A 22,902-nucleotide genomic window follows, 5' to 3' on the forward strand; every position below is an offset into this window, starting at 1 on the left:
ACTAGCATCCACTAGGAAAAGAGGGGCTTTTTAATATGCTATTTTATGAAATATAAGGACATACCTTATAAGAGCATAGTTTTAAAATAATTATTATGGCTCTCAGAAGCATCTTGACAAAAAGAACAAAATTTTCTGATTTTGCATTTCGGATATCTCTACATTTCAGAAATCTGTAGCATCTATGCTCCATTCATAATTACTAAGACTGAATGAATCTTTCCACATTCTCTTCAAAGGTATGAAGTAAGGTAACATATTTATCACAACTAAAGACAGACATAAGAACCTAAAACTCTCACCAAATTCCAGTACACAGGGGTCCAAAAGATTTAAGAGTTTATCAATACATTTCCCAGTGAGAGAAGGTATCTCATACGTACATTAAACTTTTTACAGTGAATAAATATCTCCTCTATGTTCTTGAGGAGAAATCAGTTGGGGAGAGAGAACATTATTTTTCAAGGGATATTAAAAAGACACTGCTAGCTCTAATTTTTAGACCTCAATTAACATCACCAAATGTAAATGCCACATCCAATATAGAATTAAGAATTTTCTAGAAATTTCAGCAGGAATACTGGCATATTTCTTGAAACTGGTGGTTTAGGGACTTCCTGAGCTCCAAATTACATGAACCTTACTGTCAAATAGTACAAGTCGTATAAAAGAGAACCAATTATCAGTTTATCCTTAATGAACTGAAAGTAACAGGACTTCCCTCTTCCTTCATCATTACTCTTTCTGTTCCCCTATTCAATGCAGCAATTTCACATGACTCTTCAAAGTAAAATATATCTTCCCAGAAGCTCAAAAATGCTTTATCTATTTCCATCTTGGATTTTCATATGAAAACACTGAAAATACTATTGGTGCAAATTATTCACTTACCTGTTTCTCAGCTTGACCATATTCCGAACCTTGTGGTGACAAGAAGTGACAAATATGACCATTGTTTTTTGCTTTTTCTCGAAGACCCATAGCAGTTCGTACTGTAGCATTTCTAGCGTGAACAAACACCATCACCTTTAGAGAGAGAAATAGGGTCAATGAGACAAAAAAAGTCTTAATCAAATAATAAGAACACTTTAATTACAAAATATTCCCTATGCTAATAACAAAACCTAGTTAATACATGACATACTGATGAAAACTAAAGTCGCTTAAGGGAAATTAAAGGATCATCCTGCCTATATTGTATTTAATATTTTCAAAGAGCTTTTGAGAAGGCTGTATTTGTTTAAAATTCTTTGGTCTTTAAAAAAAGGGAACAATTGTTGGCAATAAATAGTTCATCTTCAAAAAGTAGTGAGATTAACATTGATGTAAAGAGTTCTATTTTTCACATTCTAAATGATCTGGAAAGTGAATAGCAAGGTGATAAAAATCCTGATGGTAGGACAGCTGAAACACAAACTGATTATAAAGAGCTTCAGAAGGATATTGCAGTCCAAATCCATTGGACGATCAAAGAGAAGAACGAGATGAAGCACCAACAAATGAAAAACACATATGGGGATACAATTTTTATAGTAACAGATACGACTATGGATATAAAACCATACTATCCCTCAGTAAGATACCTTAGAAACATTGGACATTTCCCTGAATCTATTGACAGCTGAGTGGTAATCACATGTGCTGTCTGAACCAAGACACAGCAATGAGATGTTAAGGAAGGAATACGTATCCTTTACATATGCATATGAAGCAATATGAACTGATATTAAAGCTCACTGCGAGGCACATTTAAGATGAATCATGGCATCAGTATTCACCCTGATTGGTAGAGACAGGGAAAAGTGGTTAAATACCATTCAATTCCAGTGTAATAACAGTTCTGAATGCCTGTTAATCACGTACTGCTGGGAAAGGTACAGCATGAAACACACTTTAAACTGTCCCCCTATGCATTTTGTATTGTCCAAGGTTTGCTTAAATTGACCACACATACTTGGTCAGTCAGCTCTTCAGCTTGATCAAGTATGACAATTTCTGTGGTATTAAAACTCACAAATGGCAAAGTTTGAGTACCTGGCTCTTGAGTAAATGGCAAGCACTGTTTTGCAAGCTGATGTACTTTTCATTAAAAATGTAACCATGGAGTTACAGTTCTGTTTTAAGATAGTTTCAGTTGAATTTTAAGATATGTCAGATTCCTGAGAATTGTGTGATTACTTTAGGCACCATCACGTTGTAGAAACTTGCAGTATGTAATTGAATTCTTTTAAATGAATTCTTTTAATTAAGAAAGTAGCAGCATTTAGGATATAATTAATCTAGTTATAACCTTAATTTCCTAATTTAATTATAAATTTATAATATAAATATGATTTTATATAAAAGAAGACATAACTGTTGGGTATTTATATAAATTATAGATTCATAATTAAACCAAAGCAAATTATTTCAGGTGCCAATACAGAAAAGAGATAAAAAGAGAAACAATGGGGACATAACTATTTGTTGCAAGGAGCAATTACTCCTTACCTGTTTTAGCTTATTCCAGCATTGATGTAGTAACACTCTGGCTCAATTATTAGCTTTCATATTGGTAGAAATGTTCTCAGATAGAAGTCACAGTTAGCAACATAGCAATTTTCTCTTAAAATCAACATGCTGGCAAAATATTTTTTAAAAAGAGAACCACAACATAACAAAAGTACAGTGTATGCCCTTTCTCCATTAATTATTTAAGAATTCCTTGTCTATTTACATTTTTGGAGTTTTTTTCTATAAAAAGTCTGAATAAAAATACAGAACTATGCCAAAACCCAAATTTTTATTATTAACAAATCCACCGCATCTTCTTCAGTGAATACAAACTGTGTCAACAGGTTTCACGGAAAAAAATCTTCACTTTTAAAATCAATTTGATTTTATAGCTTACTAACTCATGTCCTTTTTAAATGCTGTTATATTAACGTTTGATTCTTTGCCAAATAGATTAAAATCTTATCTTCAGAAAAGAGCTAAATTCTGACAGTTGAGAAACTGAGGAAATACAGTATCAGGCATTAAGGTGAAATAGGAATAATCCTTCTTATGCAGGTAATTTTGAAGCTCCTGAGTTAGGAAGTGTAAACACATTTGAAATATTGATTACTTGAGGGGAAAAAAAAAAAAAAAAAGGTCATATATGCAGCAAGGGGTTTTATGATTTAACCACAAGATAGGTTTGGTGATTTGCTTTACAGTGTCTTCTAGTTTTTAGATTCAATTTCATTTGAAATTCTTATCTGTAACTTCAATCTAAACTGGCAACTTTGAGAACTGTGTTGACCCAGCATTAATACTGGTTAAATTCAAACATCCTTCAGGAGCTGGTCCAGAGAAGAGCAACCAGGCTGGTGAAGGAACTTGAACACAAGTCCTATGAGGAGAGGCTGAAGGCACTGGGGTTGTTTAGTCTGGAGAAGAGGAGGTTCAGGGGAGACCTCAACACTCTCTACAACTACGTGAGAGGAGGTTGTAGCCAGGTGGGGGTCGGTCTCTTTTCCCAGGCAGCTATCAGGAAGACAAGAGGGCATGGTCTTAAGCTCTGCCAGGGGAGGTTTAGGTTGGATATTAGGAAGAAACTCTTTACAGAGAGAGTAATCAGGCATTGTAATGGGCTGCCCAGGGAGGTGGTGGATTTACCATCCCTGGAGGTTTTTAAGCAGAGACTGGATGAGCCACTTAGTGCCAGTAACTGTGGTGGTAGCGGATCAAGGGTTGGACTTGATGATCTCACAGGTCCTTTCCAACCCATTTGATTCTATGATTATATATTAGACTAAAATATTCCTGCATGCTTTAACATAAAGTTACTAAATATCTTACTGGTCTCCTGCTTTTTTAATATTTTTAATCAAAGACCAAATAAAGATTTTTTTTTTGAGTGGGTGTGAGTTATATGGCTGGAACGACAAGGCTAAAAGATCAGCTGTGAGCAGGAATTCTGCACACAACTACATGTATATGTCCAATAGATTTCTATTTAACCAAGGTATAATTATTTATGGCTTGTGTGTATAAGATACACAAAAAGAATCAAACTAGAAGGTAAGTTCAAACCTAACAAGTTACTTTAAAAAAAAGTAAATAAAGCTGCTAGGGAAATGAGAATAAGTTACACAAAGTAGAGCACAGACTGCTAGTCACAGAAAAGCTGATAGTAGAAAAAAGGCCTTTAATTGAAGAATATTTCTTTCAATTATTATATGAATGAACAGTAACTGCAATGCTTGTAGAGAAAGTCCATTCCTGAAACCTCTAAGTGAGAGGAAAATCCCTCTTAGTTTCAGTCATAATCAGGTAGAGCCATTAGGAACTGATACTCTGAGTTCAGCTGTTGCTATGATGTCCTGGTCCTGCTAAGACGACGATAAGCAACAACAAAAAGGTAAGAATATATTATTTTGAAGACTTAGAAGAAACTTTGTTGTTGTTTTTCAGTTTTTTTCTGCCTTTAATTCTACCTTGAAAGCAAACATGATCCAGTATCTTTCTGAGGATTATACTGAGCTAAAAGCAGTATACTAGTGGATGAAGCAGTAACGTTCATATTTTATTTTTACTAGTCATAGTGAAATATCAGAAACTCAAGAACTTCTATAGGGAAATAAAATCTAATTGTTGACACTTTGCTATAGAATATTATACAAACATATAAATGTACATAAATTCTATAACTCAATCTTGGCCACTGAGTGGCTAAAATGACTGTATAGCATTCCTTTCGCAATACTTTCCTTTCAATTAACATACCTTAAAACACATCACTCAATAACCAGTTTGTCTAGTAGAAAATAATCTGAACCCTTTTTCAAAGTCTGTCACTTTATTTCATTTGAAATTATGAAAAACTTGAGGGTTAATCTAAAAAATTATTAAAAGTAGTATGTAGCACTACAGAAGATTTAATAATGTAATTGTACAGTTGGACATACCTGCAGTCATCTACTAGAGATGCTAGATAAGATACATATGAGCTTAAGGAATGCAGATATTAAAAGCACAGACATGAAGGGTTCTAGAAAAGACCAAAATGTCCTCAGAAATAAGAGCATAAAATAAATTAAATTTGTATTTCCTAGAAAAATTGAATACTTGGCAGAAGTGAAATAATATAGTCCTGGGTACTGGACAGCCAAGTGAAGAAGAGAAGGGGAAAAAGCACAACCTGTCAAATAAAAGAGAACTACTGTGTAACGGTCACAGTTAAAAGCCCACAGGAATATTACCCCTCTTAACAGCAGGATCACTGATACAATATTTAAAAGCCATGAAAACACTAATCAAAATGTTTGAGAGAAACATTTTCACATTTTCTTCTTGCTGCTGAGAATGTCAAGAGTCCTCAAAAAAGATTTGGAGCTTTTTACCTAAAAACAACTAAAATATTCCTTTCTGATCACAGCCTGTCATAATATATGTTTAGAAACAATTCTGGAAGCTTTAGAAACTTTGATAGGAAGAGGCGCTTCAAGAACTGGAAGACAGATGGATTGGGACCACATGGTATTTTGTGCTCCAAGTTCCCTTTCTCTTCTATTTTAATTATTGTAGTCAATAAGTTTCAATAAATTTATCGAGTATAATCAATAAAGTGCATATGTTCCTGTTTTCAGTTAGCAGAGGCTTGGTACAGAATTGGTAAAACTTCAGTTACGATTTCTCTAAACTTCTGCCTACATGTATGAATGTATCTGACACCACAGTAATCATTCAGTCAGAAGGATGGTAAGATGTTATTGTGCAAACAATAATTAAGAAACAAGCATTGTATAACCGTCCTCTACCCAGAATCGCTTCTTACAGATACCTAAGTTTCAGAAGTGCACCACATTTCGTTATGAAATTTACTTCCCACTGTTTCAAAGTAATAATGCCCACCTGAATTCACTGACTTTTATGCATTTCATGATCACATATCACCACCGGAATAAATTTTAAATGATTGTACAAATCGTTGACAGTAAAAAGAACTTCTCAGTGAGAGGCAGACAAACATCAAGCGTGATTAAAAAAAAAAGACTGCTTTATTAGCTGATTAGAGGTGCTCAGTCTTAAGGCTAATGTTTACTTGTAATCTCTGTATACCACCAAATGTTTGTAAAGAACCAGCCCTAGTAAAAATTGACATGTAACACCTTGCTGAGCATTTGGTAAGCATTTACCAAATATGTTGTAAAATAACAATATAGTCTTAGGAGGGTTAATTTAGCCTGTCCTAACTGTGTCAGGGAATATTATATTTCAGTGGCAAAATCTCCGTGCATTACATTATGCAAATAAGTTAGGAAAAGTAATTTAGAAGAGAGAGAAGCGGTTCCACAGTTACAAGCTGTGTAATTAGATCTGTAATCTGCAGTTCAAAGCTAGCTCTGGTATATATAGCCCGAGTGCTGAAAGCGTCTGCTGTTGCTGCTCTCCTGAAACTAAAGCTTTTAATAATAAAAAACATACAATAAAGGAGAAAGCAAATGTTTCGAGCTAGGTTACCTCCTCAAAATTGTCTCAAAATATAAAACAAATTAAACTTTTTCACCAAGAACTTTGTTTAAAATTCACACTGGGAAATGCCTGCATTCCCCAAGACCTGCATATTCCAGCTTTTAATCTTTATGGAACATGTTAGTGTATCATCAAAGCAGTAAAAAGTGTGCTATTATTAAAAATATCTACAAGAACTAGTACTTTTATCCAGACGTAACTGGATGCCAGCAGGACTTCTATTTTCACTTAGAAGAGAAAGAAAAAGCACACCACATATCCATATAGCAAAAATATAAAAAATAAGTACTGAAAATTTATAATCACAGTAACTCATTAAAAACTATCCAGAACTAGTAACTAAAAGAACAGCAATAAGTATAGGAAATTTTATAAGTTAGCCTATACTAAAGCTTAATAAGTTTAATGCAGAAATCTTACTTTTACTTTAGCAGATTTTTGTGTTTTGCATATTTAAGTCTTTTCGCATATCAAGCAACACCATAGGAATAGAAAAGTGAACAGGCTGTGTCACTTACTAGGGCAACATGAGAATTTTAATTTATTTGCTAATTATTTTAATTAATGTTAGTACATCTTGTATTTAAAAGAAATATTGATATAATTTGCATGTATACTAAGATCTTCTTTTATACTACAGAAAACTGAAGGATTACTAAGCTGCCTACAAACTGGTCCTAATGACACATTTTGTGTATCCTTCCTTTTCTATAAAAAAGTCTTCATGAGTTAAAAGCAGGCTGCATTTACTCACCACATACAATTAAATAATGTGCATTAGAATATAGGAATTTTCATTCAAGTTTGAGGAGTCAAAAATGACAAAAAAATCTTCAGCAACAGTTACCATTAAAACATCTGTATATTCAAGAGAAACATTCAGGAAACTGTGCCGAAGAACAGTGCCACACAATACTATACAATATTTTAACAGAAAGTATAAACTAATAAGAAAGAAATATATAATGTTGCTGTGGCTAAAGAACAGCAAAACAATATATTTTGAACTCTTGATAGATTACCACTAATTGCTCTCTAAATTTTGATTTAACTATTCGCTCAAATAAATTACGTTGGATCATCCCTGTTTAAACAAAACCTAAGATTTTTTAAAAAGCTCTACATAATCTAATTTAAAAAATCTATTCAACATCACTATTTATCTAATTATATTTCTATTTAGATATAACAGGTTTTAAGGGGTAACAACTCCATTTTGCAAATATTTTTTCAATCATAATGTGCAGTTGATCATTTATTTATTTACAATAATATCTCTTTTTAAAGACGTGCCCTATAATTTCAATTTTTGTATTTTTTTTAATGTGAAAATGTATATTTACTTAAGATGTGACTACCCCAATGAACATTATATTGCACTATGCTGTCTAATTTTTTTATTGCTCATGAATCACAGAATCTTCCGAGCTGGAAGGGACCAGCTAAGTCCTATTCCTGGCCCTGCACAAGACACCACAAGGATGACACCGTGTGTCTGAGAACATTGTTCAAATGCTCCTTGAACTCTGTCAGGTTTGGTGCTGTGACCATTTCCCTGGGGAGCCTGTTCTAGTGCCTGACCACCCTCTGGGATGGTTGCCCCCTGACACAACTTCAGGCCATTCATGAAACTCTGTGTAAAGAGTTATGGTAAGGACAATGGAACTACTTTACTTTTTTCCTATTGGCCCTTCCTACATTTTGCCTTCTGTGTTCTAAATTTATCCATAAAAAAGGCTCTACCACACACATTTTTAAACACTATCAACTTTCTTTGTATTACTCCTGGGTTTCCTCTCCCTGTTTAACCTCCTGTATGCTTCCTTTTAATGTTTGAGTTTTGTCAGGAGTTTCTTTCTCATCTAGACTGACCCTGAGTCATTTTGCTTGATTTCCGGCACAGCAGGATGGACCGTTCTTGAGCTTGGTAGATCTGATCCGTGAAAATCCCCCAGCTCTCCAGCACTACCTGTCATAGGATTCTTCCAAGGAGATTTCTGAAAAGGCCAAAGTGATGTCCTGCAGCCCAAGACAATGCGGCTTTTTGCCTTGTTTCCTCCATCAGAATCTTGAACTCCACCATCTCATGGTCACTGCAATCAAAATATCTCCCAGCATTCAGATCCCCAACCTGTGGTTCCCTTTTTTGTAAGTACAAGGCCCAGCACAGCATCAACTTTCATCAGCTTCAATCATCTGCGCTGGGAAATTGTCATCAACAAGCTCTGGAAACTCCCTGTACTGCTTTTGCCCTGTTGTCTTGTCTCTCCAGCAGATATTGCGATGGTAAAGACCCCCAGGAAGACAAAGGACTACAAACATGAGGCTTCTTCTAGTTGCCTGAAAAAAGCCTTATTTACTTTATTCCTGGTCAGAGTGTCTGTAGCAAAGTCGCCCAACAATGTTGCTGATGTCTGTCTGCTGGCTAACCCTCCTAAATTCTCAGGTGGCTCATTAGCCATCCCTAGACAGAGCTCCAGGTATCCCTGCTCTACTCTCACATACAAGCAAGTTTCTCACCACCCTAACCTTGACCATGCTCAAGATTCTCTTTCCACCCATTGCAGCACTCAGTCTTGTGAGGCACCACATCACATCTCTGATCTCAATATGATCTTAGCTCAGCAACTGGATGGAGACCCCTAATGTCTCCCTTTAGTTCCATATGCTGCATGCAGTAGTGCACAGGCATTTCAGTGAGGCACCCAGTTATGCTCATGTAAAATGCGATATTGTGTCCTCTGTCGCTATGAAAATAGAAAGATATAGGGGGTTGATATAACTTCCTTTCAAAGCTGTCGATAAAAGACTTATGGATCCATAAGTTTGACATTGAGACTTTAGCATTAAAATAGGAGATTCTGATAGCAATAAACCTTTACAGTGAAGAACGCTCAGTGTGTATGCAGCAGCACCAATGGGAGGATGCTTTTGAGTAAAAGGTACTTGCCCCTATGAAATGTCATGACTCTGCCTTTATATCTTTGTACAACAGTTCTATACATTTTCCACTAATGTGGAAATGGTTTGTCTGCTTTAAAGCACATCAAAAAGTTTTAAATTATTAAATACTTAAAAAAATATGTTTACAATACTTTTTAATTATATTTTTAATTATATTAGATGACATAAAATAAATACTCAGTTTTGGAATCAATGCTTAAATATGGATTCTGGACACTAAAGAAAACCTGTTTCAGAACAGTATAATGGGATCTATGCTATCTTCCATTTGTAGCATTAGCCAAATATAGTACAAATTGCAAAGGAAAAATGAATAGAGTGAAAATTAAAGCAGAGGGCAAATTATAAAGTAAGACAAACAAATAATGCTTTACTGACTCCTATTGGTAGCAGAAATTATTCTGCATTTTAATTGACAGGATAGAATAGAAATAGCAATAACTAATCTTGTACAGAAAATTAGGCAGGAATAGCTAGTCTATTACTATGCAAATATATGTCATTAGGCAGTTAATAATTGCATTTTTGCAGATGCCAGTGGACCTGAACGACAATTATTCTTCAAAATTACAAGCAGCTTTTCACTGCATATTTTTTTTTCAAAAAACAAGATCATGCAATAATTTGTTTCAAGCATTTCCCTTTGTCCTGTTTTGGCATTAACTACTTTGACTTTGTACAATAAACTATGTTTCTACATTATAATAAATTATATTTTTAACAAAAATCACTCAAGAATAAGAGTTGTCATGTCTACTGTGTCTCTTCTTATGTTTTCAAATCTATTTATATTTATACTTACATGCATACCATTCATAATATGCACAAATAACCCAGGAGTCAGTAGCGATAAGCAGATTCTATTCAGCTTTCCTAAAGGAAAGGAACATAGAGGACACTGGAAAAAACCTCTATAACTATTCCCATTCCTTCTACCACAGTAAAAGAAGATTAAGAAAATTGCCATGTCAGTCTCTCTATCTTCTGGCTTTGTATGATCCAGTAACATAAACTTAGGAAACAATTAAAGAACAGAATAGTTATGTGTTCTAGTTTATTTATCAGCACCAGTTAAAAAACAGATTTTAACCAGATTTTTGCTCCTAATCAACAGGTTCTCTACATCATCAGAAGAGCAAAAAATTGCTTTCAAGTATAAGAAATGTTTTTATATGAAAGTTAATAAAGTTATGAAGAATTTAAATAATGCAATAGTTTACTAATGGTAGTAAACTGTGCTAGAACAAAGAGCATCTCTCTCCTAAACCCACACTTTATATATTTAGTCCTTCTCAAAATACCCTACCCTAAATAAGCATGTCGTAAATACCTCCTGACTAAAATGCATGCAAGTATACAAATGTCATAATATTCTGGAATAATCTTTTCAGTAGCCACAAAGAAAACTATCAACACCACAGCATTATGCATGCGAGAAACTTCATACTCTAGAAAGTGATTGGAAGTATAAAGTCAAAAGGAATTTCCTAATGCATTTGAGTGAAAATTTACTGCTCATTCTCATGGATTTCTCAAAATACCTTATTTTCTACAGCATCCTATATTACTGCATATTTCAAATTAAAACTCACTAATGACATTACTATTTGGATTCTCTGGTGATTTCTGTTAAAAAGTCTGTGACGGGCGAAAGGTCTTGGTGGACAGCAGTTGCCTTGTTATATTTTGAATGATTTACATGTGCTTTGACAATAATCAGGTAGTTTATTAGTTGATACTATCTATTATATTAAACTAAGCACACAGATCATTTTCTCTCAAGGCTACAGGGCAAGAATTTTCAAAAGCTTTGAACCACTAAAAATACTCAACATGTCTGCTGGAGTATCATTTAACCTTGTCATTGAATTCTTACTGGAAAACAATATGGAGCTGATAGGATTCCACAGACTTCCACAATCTTCTGGATTGCTAATGGTCTGCAGTATCATGTTCGAAAGACAGCTTTCAACATAGAGCTAGTAAAACTCCTTGCATACGGCTGTAAGATTGGTCAAGCTGCCTTTACCATACTTCTAAGCCATACATCTAAAATTTAACATCCACGTTAAATGGATGTGTGTCATCCACAAAAGGCCAACTGGCTCAAGATGTAACCATCTATTACTTCATTTAAATATAATTTTAGGCTATGAGAAGTTACTCATCTGGAATTAAGTTTGATTTTCTTTGTTTTAATGATTCCATGCAAATTCATAATATCAGAAGAATAATAATAGAATTATTCTTAAAATACAGTAGCACTTGCTACCTTAAACATTTGTATTACCAATACCGACAACACTGTGAAGCTGTGCAAGACTACAGACATAAAATGAACACCTCATGCACTCCTAATTAATGGCAAGATATTAAACTGGTGCTTCTGGTCTACATAAATTCATTGTGAACACCTGAGCACACACATGCAGCCAATTATATAGATACAAGCACATATGCAAAAATTAGCATAAGGCATAGAAAGATTGCACACATTTAGAAAGCAACTTAATTGAAGACTTATGGTTTTTCATATACGTAACTTGCTACAGCATCCATTTCCAGCAATTTCCTCAGCTGTTCATAGAGGCAGCTGACAAGGTAAATGTTTAAAGCCAAATAGATTCGACCAGAAAATATAGAGGAAAATAGTACACACATATCATTTGACAATAATACGAAACATCTGCTATAAAACACCTTTTGAAGTGTATCTTCTACATAACACATCAAAATAGGATTTTTAATTAAAGTAAGATATAAAATTTCATTTATACAGGCATAAGATTATGTTAACTGTTATATCCTTAAAATTGCAAAAGGCAGTTATTGTGGAAATGAAGTGCATAAATAAATGATGAAGATGCAGAACATAAAAGTAATGCACCATCACTGAATTAGTTTGTGATTTTGTTAAAGAAAGCATTCATAAAAATGGCCATAATTGTGCAAAAACTGCAAAAGAAAACTATCCTAAAACTCAATTCTTCACTTAATCAGTTGACAGAGAAATAACATCTAAAACCATCAGTCATAATTCAGTTATCCTGCTGGACCACTTTACCTTCTGTATTTGCATATTATTATTCATACATGTGCACATATACAAATACAGAAGCAATATATACACATATATATGCAAATAAGCCACACCAGATGATGAAAGAGAAGCAATCTGCACAGATACAGAGGTACAAAAGCTCAGGCTGAAATAAGTTTTTTAACCTCTGAGACGAATGTCTGGGAATAAACAAAAAATCTAGATGAAGAATAAGTTTTAACAACTTATAACTGTAACTTCTCGGAGTAATTTGTCCAAAGTATGCTACAAACAGTATTTCAACCAGGAAAAAAACACTAAGACAAGTTTAATTCTCAAGGTACTAAGTTCCAGAGAGATCTCTGAAGAAAATACTGTTTTATTAAATCTTATCTCATGACATGGCTATAAAAGCATTGTCAACAGTTCCAGTAACTAAGCTTATTAAACTTTTATCTTCACACAGCTTCTGCAACCAAATAACAGCTGAAAAACTGATAATAAAGAAATTTAATCCATCATTTTTACAGATGAAATTAATACCTGTCAAATTCACTTCTCACAATCTAATATAATAGATTTAAATTAGCTATTCTGTTTCTTTTTTAAAGATAGTGTAAGGAAACCAAGATGACACTTCTTAGTACTGCAAGGTTCAAGTCAATTATTGCAAGTAGAGGACAATTACAGAAAAAGTGAACCAGTTCTGACTGTATAAGGGTAATTTGTTTCTGACCTAAGACAACAAAAATCCTGATTCGAAAGAGTAAAGTATTAAAAATCTGTTCAAAGCGATACTTAGAAACTTTTCCAAAATTAAAAAAAAAAATATATCACACCTTAATGTTACTTCTAGTGAACTAAATGCAGACCAGTGGTGTAGAACAACATTCTAATTAAGAACATGAATTCTAATTAATAAAGCAATCCTGATCTCCAGAAAACTGCATAGTAACCACCCAACACATAGATTAATTAAAAATTTAACAAGTAAACACGACTGTATTCTGCACATTCATATAAATTTAAAAAGACAAAAGGTAAAGCTTGTCACAGGTATATCAGATGCAGTTGAGACAATACTGGAAAAGCAAAAGCAGAAGAGAACACAAGCCAGCCAAATGTAACCCAGCTCAAATGAGAAGAGCAAAAGCTCAGAAACAAAGGTACTTGAAATAGCACTTTCTACAAAAGTTAAGAAAACTGAACAGAGATAAACACAATATGGGTAGTCCAAAATCACCACTCATAGTGCACCAATGAGAACAGATGGTCTGTATAAGGCTGTTCATTGTTTTAAGTATTTTTGTTTACATTTTCAGTCCCAGCAGTGAGATTCCTAGCATGTTAATTCAAAAAAGGTTATATCTCCACTGTTTTACAGTTACTAAAACATACTCCACCCAAGTTAAGTGGTATTGTTGCTAATTTTGTATGATTACTACTACCGCATTCCCTTTTTCATGTTGTGGTGAGGCTTTCAATGCTATTTAGCATTTCAAAAATCCAGATTCTTAGCAACAGACAACTTGGCATCTCTGGCCACCTGAAAAGCTCTTCCCTGCCTAATGAAACCACTTCTTGTAAAGCCATNTAAACCAGGAAAAGTCAATAAGAGCAGGAGATATAATGGAAGTGAACCTATGTGTCAGAGTAAAAAAGAGTTAACTCCTCAAGAAACTAACTTAAGCAACTGAACCTTGACAAAGAGAGCAACAGCTCAACATTTTTTAGATGCAGGAATTTAACATAAAGTTAAAATTTATACATTATATGTTTCAGAGGAAAAAGCTTAAAAATACTGTTATCCCTCAAAACTCCTAAAAATACAGTTTTTTCTCAAATCATAACATGACAAAGGTGTTTTCCCCCTCATAATTTGTGAAGATAAAGACAGTATGATATGCATTGTCCTAAAGTGGCTAATAATGCAATGTTTCAATTTATTCTAAAAATGATGTTGCTAAGTGCAGTCTTCAGTCACTGCAGACAGTTCACTGTCTTTGCTGATCTTGTAAGGTTCTCTACTGACTCAGAAAGGTGCCACTTGCACCCCAGAACTTGCTGCCATTAAATGCCCTTCTCACAGGGCTGTAAAATGAGAAGTTTTTTTCAGCTCTGTAGCTGACTTAGTGTTGTTAATGCATGTGGCCCAGTACTGGTGACTGTCTGGCAAAAGACAGTTGTAATAACAGGGAATGATAATTTTCAGTCACTTAGCCTTCACCAAGCCTTCAAGTGAGCAGTATCCTGGAAGAAAATTGCTGGCAAATATATGCTACCTGCAGCTGAGCCTGGAGTCACATTCTTTGACAAATGGTGCACCATTTTTCCTTTCTTCATTAAAAGAATCTCTGATAGAGGTAGAAATAAAACTTCCAAAGTGCAAATCAGTCCAAGAAGACCTAGTATCTTTTCAGATAATATCAGGACATAGTTGAAAGTACAACATGAAACTAAATATTCATCAGCTAATATCAAGCATGGAAGGACAGTCTCAGGAAAGCAGACTTAGCAGCACTAGAGGTTCTCACTGAAAGCAGTCTTAAGAGGTAGGATCTGCCAGAGAAACCTTCTAATGGAGTTCTACATAATTAGCAATTCTCCAAATGAGCACACTGACTTAAAAAACACCTTTGGGACCTTCTCTGATCTTAATTCTTCAGTCACAATAAGAAGTTTCCAGAACAAAAATCCTAGAAAACTCAGTAGGGCAAGTCATCTATCAAGTTTCCTCAAGTTAAACAAGAGGAGAAGTGTGTTATAAGACAAATGTTATTGTTTCAGTTGCATTTGGTAATTCAAAGTGAAGCCTACAAAAGAGATATCTCATTAGTTTGAGCAGATGGATCAAAATTAAAGACTGAATCACCAACTCTTAATTTCCCAGTAGCAAGGAAGAACTTGAAGTCTTGCAGAAGATGAATGTTGAAAAATCAACATAAAAAGCTTCTCTCCATCTGTCAAAACACATGCCTGTAGAATGCAACTACCTCCTACCAGCCTTAGTCTTTAAAAATGAAAACACACGTATGCCTACTAAAAACACATGAACACATAAGTGCAGTCAAGCCTCACACTGCAACCCATAATATGACAGTGACACATCAGCATGACTTCCATAAGAATAAATTACTTGGTTCTAGAATGGTGGAATTCTTTGAGAATGAGTTAAAAGAACAGTAGATAAACAAACAATGTTGAATTCAATTCATCAAGACATTCCAAAGGCTCTGGTCAAGAATCATAAAAGAGACAACGTTGTGAAAGTTTGACGGCCACATTGAAAGGTGCTCATTAATTCAAGCAACTTTAGAAGAGGGAAAATGTTTTTTACTGATTCTGGTGTTTCTTTCTTGCACCTCAGTATAAAACAGAACAGAGAGGTTTCTGGCTCTCTGTCTCACATCGTTGCCTGAATAGATATAAAATCTCAACCATGTCCTGAATGTCATATAGATATACAACAGCTATGGAAATTTTTCTTTAATATTGGGGGGAGGGAGGAAAGATATGAATATATCTTTCTAAGAAGTATATTTAGGAACAATCACAGCTTTGTTAAAAATACCCCAAACTTTGCACACATAGAATGGAAATAAACACAAGTTTTATGGATCACACAAGCTAAAAAAGTTAACAGAGCATAACAACAGCCTGTGGTGAATGTAGACACAAGGTAATGGGTTTCTAGAAACTTAAAAAACCAGAAGAAGGTGAGATAACTTTAGAAGATCAAAAAGCATTATCGAAATTGTTAAAAGACACACACACAAAAAAGCCTTCTTAGTGTAATATTAATGATATTCACTCATAATACTCATTTTACACTATGAGGCAGTCATCTCTATGTAGATATATCTACTTGACCTGTGGTTTTTTCCCCTCACTTTTTAAAACATCTGCAGTTGGTTTACTGATTAGACAGATTTGTCATAGCACACTCATTAAAAGGAAAACGCTCTAATTTTTAATGTGGTACAATGCTACATACTATAATATAATTAAGTATATTAGATAACCATCTGATATGCTTGATTCTGCATTGTCAAAACCTGTATACCAGTATTTGTATATCATTCATTTCAGGTTATGAATTTTTGTTTTATAAATATCAAAACAAATATATATTAAATACTTCGAAGGAAAGTCCAGTGTAACCAGTTGCTATTTAGATGTGTACTTAAAAGAGTATATCTGCAACAGAGCAGAATGAACATTTTCAAACAAAAAAAATTCACAATAATTTGAATCAAATTAATCTAAGTGTTCTGAAATCAACATTTACATAGTGAGGGAAACCACACTTCTGCTTTGTCCACACAATTTTCAGAAACTGAAATCAGCAACAATGTCTGCTGCTGACACTGTAATATTTAGTAGACTACCATTCTTCACTCAACCTCTTACAGCTGTAGCTCATGCCTTAAAACAAAACACTAACGCGTTCATCTGCCAGTACAAGAACTAAAACTAGAATTGAACATTGTACTTATTATATAATATAATATTATATATGTTTGGAGTTAGTTTTTTCCTCAGTGTGAAGAAAAGAGAGGGGAAGAAAGGTGCAATAAACACACTGCAACAGCATACGATGACTTCCTGCCAGGAATCCAAAATAAATTACTAGACACTACTGATTTAAAGAATCTGCTACCTGCACTTCAGCAAGTGAAAATACATGAAATAATAACAAGAAATGAAAGATAAGCAACTTCAGTGCTAGGAATTTGGTGTAAGGCATGTGCATAACTGACAATGAGGAGAAAGCAAAGTTCCCTTGATATTGCTAACCAATGTCATTAACAGGAAAATAACAGCATTTCCGTATGTCATCTTCATGCAAGTTTCCTGAATGTAACAACAGTAACTGACAACAACAAGAGAAGTGGAAGAATGGTGTTAAAGCAGGGCAGGGGGGGAAGAAGGACTAAGAAGCTGTTGCTGAAGTATTTCCCCCTTCCCCTCAAGTCATAAACCAACTGTTCATCTTTCAAAAAACACAATGAATTTTTTGTGAAAAGGGAAAAATGTGCAATTCTTAATGTGACTGTAGGGGACAGAGTTTCTGTCTTTTATATATAGGTTATTTTGTGAAAAGCCTCTTCAAGCATCATAGTGCACTAGCATTTTATACTGCTCTGAACAGGCATCATACCTGCTTTATGTGCAAAGTTCTATCAAAAACAAGACATTATGTGGGAGTGATTCAGGAGCACAATAACAGAATGATAAACTATTCACGCAAATGAGTTAGGCCCACAATCTTAGCAGAGGAGAACATCAGATGTGAAAATTCACTGCAGAAACCTCTATTGTAAAGCAAAATGAAGGATGACTTCCCCTAAAAAGAAAACAAAACACAAACCCCAGGACATTTCAAATGACTGATGCTGAGCCCTTATGCACTATGACTTGAACACTGCATAATTCTCATCCCTCATGTCTAACAGGAGAGATTAAGATTTGTAAGATATGGGAAAGGCTAAGAATAATAAGTGCTGTATTTTTAATATTTTTAATCTTTAAATGTACCTCAGTGTAAGGTCTTGTAATTTTAAAAAAAGTGACATAAATATACATTAATCACTTTGAGGATATGTAAAGTGCCAGGAATTTTGACCTCTGTTAGAAGCTAACACTATTTAGTCAGTTTAGATTTTCTTGCATGCTATTTCTATGAAGTGTTCTCAAGGTTACAGATTACCTCTGAAGTGACAAATCTTAAAAAAAATATAAAAATTCTTAAGGCATCGCTATGATGATCAAAACTAACTTCTTTATATATGTTCGGAATGGAAACCAAAACAAAAAATGAATACCTGGTGTCCAGCCATTATTTGCTTCAGCACATTTTCATAACATACTTCATCCATATGATTCAGCTGCTGCACCTGAAAAACAAACACCATAGTCCATATTAAAATAATTTCTATTTTTATGTATTTTCTACTACATATCAAGCAATCTACAGTGACCTACAAAAGAGAAATTTGATTATGCAAATAAATATAGAATATATTGATTCCCATTCCTAACTATAGCATTTTTTTATTCTTAAGTTCAGAAACGGAATATGAAAATAAGTAGGTAAAATATGAGTAAGGGCAATTAATAGAAAATTTACTATGTCACTTTGATGGTGTTTTTTAATGACCGAAGAGAGCTAACTCAGTTCCTTAATTTATCTGTTTCATATTAAGGAATCTTACCTTACTTCTACAGGATATTGAGGAAATATCCATTTAATATATCTTATCTAGCATTAAGGCCTTCTATTTGGTACATAAAAATAGTTTCTACATTGCATATGTATATATTTATCTCTAGGAAATTACTGGTACTTCAGGATTTTTGCCACAGAGAACAGAAATTTCTTCACAGCTGGGTCATGCACAGAGAATAGTGAGAGTACCATGTAGAGAATTTACAGCTAAGGATAAATAAAATGTTTAAGGAATATTCTGGCTGAAATAAAAAGTATGTTTCAACCTACCCTAAAGATTTTTTTTTTCTATTTCTTTAATGCACTACAATATAAATAGCATCTATATACTTGAAAACACCTCAATATCAAGGTTGTGACAAATCAAAATAAATAAATAAAGTCCAAAATTAGAGCAATCACGCCATTATTTATTTGTGCGTTTGTGTCATAACCAAATTGTTTTGGCACAAAAAAATGTTTTACGAGAGCAAAGCATACAAAAATTTGAAAAAGGAAATTTAGTACTCGGAGTTATGTAGACTAGCTGAAAGTTGAAAATCACAGCTTTAAAAGAGCTTTAGAGGAAAGCAGACAACATTTGTATTTGAAATTGTATTAATAGCAAAAGATGAAAAAATACAGACATGTGTGCAAGGGACAAGCAGCCAGTCTAATTATTCTGAAAATGAGAGGTTAGCATTTTAATGAAATTTTTTTTTCAAATAGTAAGAAATTAAAATCATTAAGGAGAAACATATATGAGCAGTGCATAAATACACATGGACATACATATCACATACACATACATGCAAACATTATATTTTCTTTGCATTTAGACCTAAAGAGAAAAAAACCCAAAACCACATAAAGAAAAACAATCGACATTAAAGAAAAATATCTGACATTAACAGACCTCAACTGAAGAAGCCAAACTTTAGTCTTGGTCCCATATGCTCTAAGAATTTCAACATACAGAGTTTGAAGATCTTTCCCAGCTAACTTCTATGCATAATGAATACACCAGGCTGTCCTTGCCTTTGAAAGCTTGCCTACAGTTTGCACGTGATTCTGTAAATAGCTAATCAGGTTCAAATTCTGGGGGAGTTTTTTTGGTGCAGGATTTCAGAAAACTGTGGCAAAGTATCTCCACAAACTAATAACTTTCCTTCTCCTTGCAACTCATTAGTGTGGATATAAACATAGCATTGACTGCACTTGCTGATGTCCTACAATAACTTCTTTTGATCCTGTGGTTTCTTACATCACCTTCCTCCTCTCAGAAGAATGTTGATATCAGTAATAATTTGGCAACTTTAGTATTAGTGTTACCTTGAATCCTTTCTCTAAGAGGTTTAACACTTTTACCTTTTTGCTTGCTATAAAGTGTATTATTTTGATTGCAAAATATATTATGCTCTATGAAATTTGTTATGACAATCTTCTGAAAAGCAAAAGAACTCCTGGCTGTGGTATTACCAAGACAGTCTGCCAGGTATTCACATTTCAAAATAACTACTACCTTCTAATATTTTGTCACTTCCTTATGCTTCTTTAGAAAACTACTTTTTAATTTTTTTTTAATAATTTCAAATTTTCCAGGACTATTTATATATTTCTTTGATTTTTAAATCACAAATGCATTCTGAAGGGAGTATCTTCTTTTTTCTTACTATACAGTGGAATTAAACTAAATATTAAAATCAAATTGCAGTGAAAGATTAATGAAAAGCCACAGCAAAAAACAGTGAAGGTACTTAAAACAATTAATGAAGGTTAAAATATGCAAATCATGGTAAGCACCATATGGCAAACTATTCTTGTGTGTATAGATTTAAAACATCTCCCTACAGTTGTAAAATAAGTTCCTTTCCTGCACTGCAGATGGAATGACTACTTAAATAATCGAGTAAGAAAACCAATGGCCACTTTTACAAAAACTAAAAAATATGCTATGATTGATTAAGCTATGAAATTAACATTTGATTGAAAATGTTTTGATTTCTATTAATTTCAATCACAGATGAACAAGATTTTCTAAAAGTTAAGCTATAAAACTTTAATTATCAGCTAGTTTGTATAAATTCCTGTATTTAAAGAATTATAATTTACATGTCAAGTGGCACTGTACTTATGATTTTTAATAAGAATATGATACCTTACCAAATTTATTAATGCTTCCCAAAATGAGGAAGAGTACAAAGAGTAAAAAGCCTAGTTAGAGATTACTTTAAATACAGTTTCTATCAAATATGTATGTATGATAATTAACGGCTTAGCACGCTAAGGTTTTCATCAGTAACTTATATCCTACTAGTATTAATGCATGTCATGTTATTATATATATACAGATTGTAAAAAATAGTATTTTTTTATAACATTCCTCATGCATCCTTATAGCTAAACAGGAAGCACCACTGTTTCTAGCAAAATGGAAGACTGAAATGAGATAGCAGCCGCTGCAGTGACTTTGCAGTTGAAAATGATAATTTCTTCTTCAGCAAGCAAAATCTGGTAGCGAAGCAGAGGCAGTCCAAAGCTAGATACCATTCTATCCAACTGCAACAAGGCCTACTTACAAGTACTGTAAACTGAGGTAATAAGATTCTTGGAGCAACTTTCACTTATGTGTATCTTTATACAAAAGAAAATATGCTTCATGAAACATACACGGCATAATAAACCAGTGCCTCCTACACATACTCACAGGAAGCATGATCAAAACACACAGCCACCCTTTCTTTGGTGTTCATGATTCTTTACCTTATTGGTCGTCTTAATTCCTATAAAGGTTTGCCCCAGAGGTACAGGTCGGAAACGGCCATCGAAGTAGAATAGTCCAATGTAGGGATTGACGTGCAGAAATGTAGCAACATCAAGATAATTGGGTAATGTAGCTGAAAGGCCCAAAATCCTAATCATACTTTGTGTAGATTCAACCTGTTAAAACACCATAAAAATTGTAAATTATCCAAGTGCTGTAGGCCAAGCAATCAAGCAGAGTTTTAAAACATCCCTCATAAAATAGCGACGTGAAATAAGCAGTTAATACTTTCTACAAAAGGTGAGCAATAGATGTGAGTTAGTGATTATCTGTATTGAAGAAACTAGAGCATTCTGCGATTTCATCAAATCTTGCTTATTCATCTATTTTATTGTACTTTTGCCCTCCAAAAGGTTAGCAGTCATTAACTGACATGAAAGAACAATAGCAGAAAACTGGCTTTGTTAAGAAGGGAAAGTCTAATTCACAGACAAAACTGGGACACATAATTTGGTATCTTTTCTTCCTTAGTCCAAATCACACCACAATTCTGAAAAGAAAGAAGAATGTAATTCATGTCACTCCTCCTTTTTTTGATTTTTGCTTCTGCAACTCTTTTAGACAATCTATTCCAGTTCCCTGTGAGAGGCATTTCTTCCTTTTTTCTTCTTTTTTTTTTTTTTTTTTTTTTTTTTTTTTTTTTTTTTTTTTTTTTTTTTTTTTTTTTTTTTTTTTTTTTTTTTTTTTTTTTTTTTTTTTTTTTTTTTTTTTTTTTTTTTTTTTAAATTACTCAAGTGTTTGGTTTACAGACCTTCCTATTTGATAAGGGACAGAAATGGTGCTTTACAACTAAACCCTCTGTTCCATATAAAAGCCTGCATATTATATGTATTTCCAGGTAATTTTCAAAAAGAATGAAACCAGACAAAAGACCTGAATGAGGAATGCATGCAAGAATTTGCCCATTTCCTTCTGCAACACTAAAAGTTGTGTAGGCTGGTTCACAACTTTCTTACTGGCATAATTATTTAGAACCAAAGTTCTGAAGGGTTTTTACACACTGTAACTGAAGCCATATATGAGGTTCTCAACTTGTCTCAAATGTGTGAATGTTTCAAGATGAGTAGGGCTGATAAATTCTACCTGGATAAGTCCTATTCAAAACAATATGAGGTTTTACTTACAATACAGATTTTTGAATCACTCAGATGTTTCGAGTTAAAGTGAAAGAAATGTAATTAAAACTGACAAATTAAAAGTTTTCAAAAAAGGCAACTAAAAAGTAAATGGAGAGCGTTCTCAAGGAATATAAAATACAACATAATATAAAAAAGACCTGAAGAATAACAAGCACACCAAAATAATAAACTAAATCCCCAAATAAACCATGACCCCAAACTCAAAATCACAGAATCAACTAGGTTGGAA

The 22,902-nt window shown here is 33.7% G+C and overlaps 1 protein-coding gene across 1 annotated transcript in view; it reads right to left on the reverse strand.

Annotated features, from left to right (window-relative positions):
- ASCC3 (activating signal cointegrator 1 complex subunit 3) overlaps nt 1–22,902 on the reverse strand; it is a 255,756-nt gene that overhangs the window by 125,654 nt on the left and 107,200 nt on the right. Inside the window, exons 12-14 of the mRNA XM_027881455.1 lie at nt 21,474–21,650; nt 18,328–18,399; nt 892–1,026 (exon numbers count right to left, since the gene is read on the reverse strand). Coding sequence (XP_027737256.1) covers nt 892–1,026; nt 18,328–18,399; nt 21,474–21,650 — 384 coding nt within the window. The remainder of the gene's footprint in view (nt 1–891; nt 1,027–18,327; nt 18,400–21,473; nt 21,651–22,902) is intronic.

The sequence above is a fragment of the Empidonax traillii genome, unplaced genomic scaffold (assembly GCF_003031625.1).
Source record: "Empidonax traillii isolate 1590-97213 ecotype Southwest subspecies unplaced genomic scaffold, ASM303162v1 scaffold89:size1181294, whole genome shotgun sequence".
Lineage (NCBI taxonomy): Eukaryota > Metazoa > Chordata > Aves > Passeriformes > Tyrannidae > Empidonax > Empidonax traillii.